Source organism: Harpegnathos saltator, unplaced genomic scaffold (genome assembly GCF_003227715.2).
Source record: "Harpegnathos saltator strain DR-91 unplaced genomic scaffold, Hsal_v8.6 scaffold203, whole genome shotgun sequence".
NCBI lineage: Eukaryota > Metazoa > Arthropoda > Insecta > Hymenoptera > Formicidae > Harpegnathos > Harpegnathos saltator.
Window position 1 is genome coordinate 37,268 of NW_020229988.1, and position 7,603 is coordinate 44,870.

Consider the following 7,603-nt stretch of genomic DNA (forward strand, 5'->3'; position numbering starts at 1 on the left):
TCACATACACAGTTGAACATACATAATTGAGTTATAAATTATGCGTCGGAGAAGTTTACATTCATTATTACAAGGTCGTGAATAACACTTGTGAGAAATCTGTCACAAGCGTCTACAACAAATTTTGATTTTTTTTTTAAATGTAATATTAGGTACAAAAATCCAAGAGGTGTGTACAACTTTTTATATGAGCTACTTTTGAAATTTTTACGGTGGAACAATGTCAAAGTTAAAACGAAAGGTTAGAATATTTCGATAATTTTATTCGATGTCGAATACACTGAATTAGCACTTTGTAGAGGGGTAGTTTTGTCTCGTTCAAATTGAGGAGATAGTTCTTACGAAAAGATACCTATCTCTTAGATTTTTATAGTTTGACAATACATCTGAAAAGAAACAGAAAATGAAACCGGTTCCAGTTGTTTGACGTCCTTCACGTTTGTCTGCAACGGTCCTGCTTCTTCGCGGAGAATATAATTTGCGCGCTTTCTTTCTATCCCTATGCGTGTCGGAGATTACGAACTGGGAGCAATTAAGCGATACCGCGTGTAACTCTGTGATACCATAAGCTATAAGATAGAATTACGTCTGCAACGATTAACGGATTAAGGGGGAAGCGTTTAAGGGAGTGAGGAGACATTATAGTTAGGACGAGAATTCGTGCGAACACTTCGATTCTCCGTCGCAGACTCGCGATTTTTCCTTTGAAAACCGAATCGACAAGTTTCCTCTAGATTGCACTGAACAACAGTGAAATATAAAGCAGAACTCCGATAGTTTGTTTTCCCTCCGGAAGGACACGAAGATCATTGTCTTCGGACCTTTCCGAAAAGTAAATGAATAAAAGCGAAGGAATTCTGATAGGTGCGCGAGCATTTTGAAGTCGTGTTACGTCCGTTTTAACGTATATATAATATTAAGAGAGGCTGAGGCTTTGAAAGCGTTTGTCGACTGTGTCCAAATCTGAACCGTGAGAGCAAAAGTAGTATATTGGAGAATTTTAATTTCTACCAAAATTCAAGATAGATTTCACACGGCAGATGCAACTGAAGAACGTGTGGACCCGATACACACGTCGATGAATATTCCTTCATAAAAGAGAATCACTCTCTTCTACAGGATTCATTACAATTCGAGAGAGAAATGGTTCCGATCAGCATTCGTCGATTCGCGCTTTCGGACATTTACGTTGGATCTAAGAGAAAGCTTAAAGGGAATTATCAGGGGAACTGTCCCTCACCGATTTGATTCTCCTTGAAATATATTATAAAACAAACAAATCAAAGAGACACGTATTTTTTTATATCGGCCCAATCTCATGTTTAAGGGATGAAACAACCCTTTGAAAAAAAACGGTCTTTTTCTTTGAGATCGAATATTGTCGAAACTATAAGACATACAAAAAAATTGTTTCAACAAAATTTTAATGGTTTGAAGAGTACTTTGAGGTTATGCAAAGAAAAATTTTTTTTATTAAATATTTTTTTATTTAACCATCACCTCCATCCCCCCTTTTGCAAAATTAAAAATTTTTTTTCACCAAAGTAAAGGTTATTTTTTTCCAAATTCAACCATGTATAATAATGTAACGTTACGAGAAATCATTTTCGAGAATTAATTGTTATCGCCTCCGTATATACGCTTATCTGTGCTATGTGCGCAGGTAATTATGGTTCAACCAGTAAAACATATATAAAAAAATGCTTCAAATAAAATTTTTAAAGTTTTCTATATAACTTACAACTTTTCTTTCTTTCTTTCTTTCTTTCATTTTTTTCTTTTCATTTACGCACCCCGTCGTCCTAACGCGTTGGGGCTCCTGAACCTACTAATAAGATTCGAAAATATATAATGGCTTTTGGCGATTCCCTGGGAAAGACATTACATATTAAGCGCACGTAATATGAAGAAGACAACTTTAGAGTACTAGAGAAGAATTATTTGTTTTAGAAGAGCACATTAATGGCCAAATATATGACCGAAACGTTTGTGAATTATAATAATAAAATATTTCTAAAAAATCACACGTACATCCAATGAAGGGTTTATGGCTCATAGGGATTAAGGACTGATGTTGTTGTATATATTTTCGGATATTTTCGTACATATTTTTACATATTTATGCTTTTATATTTTGTAGTTTACACAATAATTCATAAACATACTTAATAATTAAAAGAATATAATAAATTTATATTTAGAGTTATTCGCTCTCATTATACTCATTACAATAATGATATTTGTGGAAAAAGTGTTTCAAACATAATGACTTTTTACACCACGAACATCTTATTACCGCTATATTGTTACAACCTTCGATGTCACATGTAATTGAAGTTTCGTCAAAACTAAACTGTACAGGGTTTTTAAAGTCTTCTGGTCTTTCGTCTGTATAACCGCTTTTAAACCACGAATATTTAAACAAGTTGTGATATCGTGGGGATGACAACTGATTATGTATCAGTGATTGCAACTTTATTATATTATTTCGTTCATGCAAATTTATATTGCTTTCCAATAGTAAAACAATATCTGAAAATCTTTTAGCAAAATTTTTCCAAATTCTAAATCCATACACATCTAATAGTTGTATTTTTCTTGTAGTGCCTTTTGATATTATCATAGTAATAATACGTTTTCCCGAAGGTGTTAAATCCGAAATGATATTAGGGCAATGTCCAGTCCATGAATCGATAAGAAGAACGCTATTAGAACCAATGTTTGGAAAATAAGCTTCTTCTAACCACATTTTAAAATGATTTGTAAGAAATGTAAATGTTAATTTAATAGCTTTTTCATGACGCCTTTTAGATTGTTAAATAAAATATGAAATAGTTATAAAAGGATATCTATACCTGATGTCATTTTGCCAGATTTCGATGCTTTTACAATAACATTTATTGGTTTAAACAAGTTTTCTTCTACTCTTGGTTCAAATCTACCATGAACTTCTTTTAACACAATAAATAAAGGTGACAGCAATTTGCCATCACACGATATTATTGGTTGTATCGTGTATGAATGTGTTGTTAATGATATAGACTGCACGACACGTTCTGTTTTCTTTTCTCCTTCGTTAGACAATGATCTTCCAGAATGAATTTCCAATTGGAAACCACTTTGATCTGAATTATAAATATTTTCAAATCCAAACTGTTCAATAAGAGGCTTTACTGCTTTCAAAAAATCATCAGTTGTTTTTTGCAAATCAACAGAATCTTCCAATGTTCTTCTAGTGACAAACTTCGTAACTTTTCTTGAAACAATTCGGTGGGACTTTTTGAATTTTGCTACCCAACTGAGAGATGCTTTAAATATAGGATGTAAATTTCCTATTTCTTCCTGAGCTTGCAAAGCCCATCTTTTTATATCAATATCATGAACCATGAATCCTGATTCAACAGCAGCAGTAAATTTATCATGTGTAAATTTGGAGATGTAAGATAATTTTTCTACACGATTTCCACCTGATTGCAATTGTTCTTCCCACCGTCTTAACTGACGTAGAGATGAAACTCTTTTAAATGTATGTTGCACTGATTTTAGAGAACGACTCCTTGTTCTATTGTTATTATTTTCTTCATTATCTCTATTCCGCCAATACTCAACAGCCCGTCTTTTATAAGAATTGTCAAAATCTTCGTCAACATTTGAACATTGAGGTTGAGAATTCAAATTATCTTCACCCCATGCTTCTTCGTCATCTTCAATTATTTTCGGACTGTGTAATTTATAAGGTTCTTCATAATCGAGATATATTTCTTCCGTTACTTCCAACCCATTATAATGAAAAATGCTATCCAGTAATACTTTTTGTATGTTTTCTTTTAATTCTATTTCTGCTTCAGTTACTGGCGTTTCTATTAAGTACATTGAATTTATTGACATCAATAAAACGTCTAACAACGTTACGTGGATTAATAATCATTTCCAAGGATGTTAAACTTTGCTGTCTGTTGTAATAAAAACTATTTACTCCTAACTTCAACCACTTCAAAATTTTTACGTGCTTCCGATAATTGGGTAAAAGCTATTTTATATTCAACATTCAACCTAAAACAATACAAAATATTAACCGATTTTAATTCTTCTTTTTTTCATCGATACACCAGACATTAAGGAACATATTTATGTCGAGAAAAATATGTAAAAGACAGTAGCTCGTAGAATATTTACGTACCTCTCACATGAAAGTTCTCGTATTCTCGTGGTTTAGCAAGTTCCACTGATGTGAGTATAACAGAAGATAGAATATAAAGATGGTGTATAATAGAAGAACAGAGTATAAAGACTGTACTGACTGTGAATATTATATGCTCACATTAGATACACGGTCGCCTTATTACTAGGCGGTGCACATTTTGTTTCCACGAACGTGACGAACTGATAGATAAACGTATATACGGAGGCGATAACAATTAATTCTCGAAAATGATTTCTCGTAACGTTACTTTATTATACATGGTTGAATTTGGAAAAAAATAACCTTTACTTTGGTAAAAAAAAATTTTTAATTTTGCAACAAGGGGGGGTGGAGGTGGTGGTTAAATAAAAAAATATTTAATAAAAAAAATTTTTCTTTACATAACCTCAAAGTACTCTTCAAACCATTAAAATTTTGTTGAAACAATTTTTTTGTATATCTTATAGTTTCGACAATATTCGATCTCAAAGAAAAAGACCGTTTTTTTTCAAATGGTTGTTTCATCCCTTAAACATGAGATTGGGCCGATATAAAAAAATTCGTGTCTCTTTGATTTGTTTGTTTTATAACATATTTCAAGGAGAATCAAATCGGTGAGGGACACCCCTGACAGTTCCCTTGTTAGTCGGTAGATATCACGCGGAAAATTTTGAAAATTTGCATAGCTCAACCTGCATTTCAGATCGGGTGCAGATGGCAAGGGGACGAGAAAAGAGAGAGAGAGAGAGAGAGAGGGGGGGAGGGGGGAGTGAGAAGGAGGATCACTCGCGAACGGCGGTTAGCATGGATAAAAGCTGAGTCGGAGGGAATTATTTTGGAGGCGCGTACTTGAATAATTTCCAAAAGTTGCCGCTTTTCGTAAGACTGCTTAAAAAAAAAACAAGGGAAACAGAGATAGAGACAAAAGTTTAAATATCGATATAGGGCGAGATACGCCGTGGTGCTGGGCGAGACATTGGGATGCGAGGTGAAGGATTAGTTTTGAAATCAGTTGGAAGATTGCGCAATGTTATGTTCCCTTCAGAAAGCTTTGAACGTCTCGCGTGAGTTCCCGTTAACGAATAGGTTGAAAGCTTTTTGTATCTGGACTATCCTCATCGCTTCTCGCGTTTATCTTTTTATTTTCTTCTTTTCTTTTTTTTCAATCAAGGAGCGTTTTTCCGCTCGTACTGCCCATTGTGGCTACACAATCGGCCGTCATATGACTTTCTTCGCACGCGTCCCGATGTTTCGCTGATTGATTCGTACTGATTAGAAGAGAAAAGATGTTATTAGAGTTTAGAAATTGACGAGATATAATGCGATCTATTTATTACGGCGGCCTCGGACCGCGGAGTAAACGTGGATTGGGACTTTCTCTCGCTTCGTCTTAATGAACGCACACGTGCGGAATAAAAAATTTGTCAAGTCTCTCTGTTAAATGTTTGTTGCATCATACTTGATCTTCGATCATCTTTGAAAATATAAATCGAAAGAGTAAATATTTCTTAATTAATCCTCTGATCTCTCGATCCACTTTCATTCTACGGTCGCATCGCGATTGCAAAAAGCTGTACACATGCAGATATATATGTATACATATATAGTAAATAATATATATGTATATATATGTGTGCGCGCGTATATATGTATATGTATATATTTATTACGCGACGATTTGACTATTTTTTGTATTACTATTACTGTCTTATGGTTATTTGTTATACCTCATTCGGGACATTTTGAGCGGATTTTTAGCGTGTGTTTGAGGAGAAGCATCGAGACTTTTGCGAGTTCATCGAAACGAGATTTCCCCGTTTCTTTCCTTTCCTTCTCTTGCGGCGACGTGTGACCATGCGCCAATACTTTCAGCAAAAATCAATAAACCGTCGAGATACGCGCGTTATGGCACGAATAAAAATTTAAGGTTCCTGTTAATACTCGATATGCGACATAATGACAGGAAAATGATTGATTCGTCCATTTTCATTTCCTTCAACGTAATAACGGATAAAATCAAAATTCCCTTGACTTTGAAAATTGACTTGATTTCTACTTCTGACCGAGCGTTTTATTAAACAGAAAAATTGACTTATATATATTTCAAGAGACAAGATTCGTCTTGCAAAAGCAGTACTTGCTAACGTGGTTACTTGGACGTGATTCCAACACCGTTCCAACGTTGTCGCCGATTGCTCAAGTACTTTCTCCTCATTCACGACGATTGAATATCACTGCCAAAAGCCCACGATTATGATAAAATGACAAGAAAAAAAAAAAGTAGAATAGTAGTGGGGCCCAGTCAGGCGCCCCGCATTTTACGTGGCGGCGTACTTAGGAGAGATTACGCCGCCTCATATATTTCTCGCCTCTTTACCTACACACTATCTTTCGTGTTTACATTAACATATTTATTTTTTGACGGATAGCGGCTTTCGTTGTTGAGAGAATCCGTATCGCTCGCTTTTTCTCGCAGGACCTTCTCGCGTTGGTACATCTTAACTTGCCGATATGGTCGGCCGCGAGCATTTCCAGGATTCACACGTTTCCGTTCGGATTTCATGAAGTTCTTCAGTAATTAAATATTGAATCCTGGCGAGTGAGGAGTGAAAAGAAATTTCATACAAGGTCAGTTTGGCGAGTAGAATATTTATTTAGCGCTTGAATCTATGAAAAGTTTATCGTTATTCCGTCTATCGCTTAGAACAAGTTTAGAAGTTGATAAAATATTAAGAATATTTAGAATAAAATATTAAGATATGGGCGAAACAAGAGAGCTGAGCCATCCGTATTGTCGAATTGTCCATTAATTATCCGGAAACTTTGTGACGTGGATCGAAAACAGATGCGAGGAAAAGCGAGACGGTAGACGTACATTCCATGCGTAACGATTATACATACATGTATAAAGTAACCGTCTGTTAGGGTTTGATAAGGAGATTACACACACATACACACACATACGTACACATACATACATACACACATACACACACACACACACACACACACACACACACACACACAAACAAACATGAAATATTACGCTGAGAAAGATTACAAATGGATAATATATCTAAAGTTTTCGAAGCGCGCACGCGCGCGCGCTTACAATAGACTTCGGTTTATCATTATTATGTATCGTGATTTTTATGTCATGTTCAATAAATGAGTTTTAAATTATAGCTATACGTTGTGTGTGTTTGTTTAATCGCCATCGTCGCCACGTTTATTCCTATCCGATGCTTCCTATCCGAGAACAGAAGCTGAAATTGCGATGATAATTATGCATGAGGACTGAAGTCAAGCCGTCCGGCGGCGCCGGTACGAATAAAAAAGCGCCCGTAATATAAGCCACTGATACAAGCGGAAATTGAGATGTTGGTTGCGACAGAACTGGAGATTTTCGAGAAAAATACC

At 35.2% G+C, this 7,603-nt stretch overlaps 1 protein-coding gene across 1 annotated transcript; it reads right to left on the reverse strand.

The window, feature by feature from the left end:
• Positions 1-1,828: 1,828 nt before the first annotated feature.
• On the reverse strand, positions 1,829-2,897 carry LOC112588375 (uncharacterized). Its single transcript, XM_025298076.1, has 2 exons — positions 2,856-2,897; positions 1,829-2,760 (listed from the first exon to the last, which is right to left on the reverse strand). The coding sequence occupies exons 1-2, from the start codon at positions 2,863-2,865 to the stop codon at positions 2,204-2,206; spliced, it is 567 nt and encodes a 188-aa protein (XP_025153861.1). The 5' UTR covers positions 2,866-2,897; the 3' UTR covers positions 1,829-2,203.
• Positions 2,898-7,603: the final 4,706 nt, after the last annotated feature.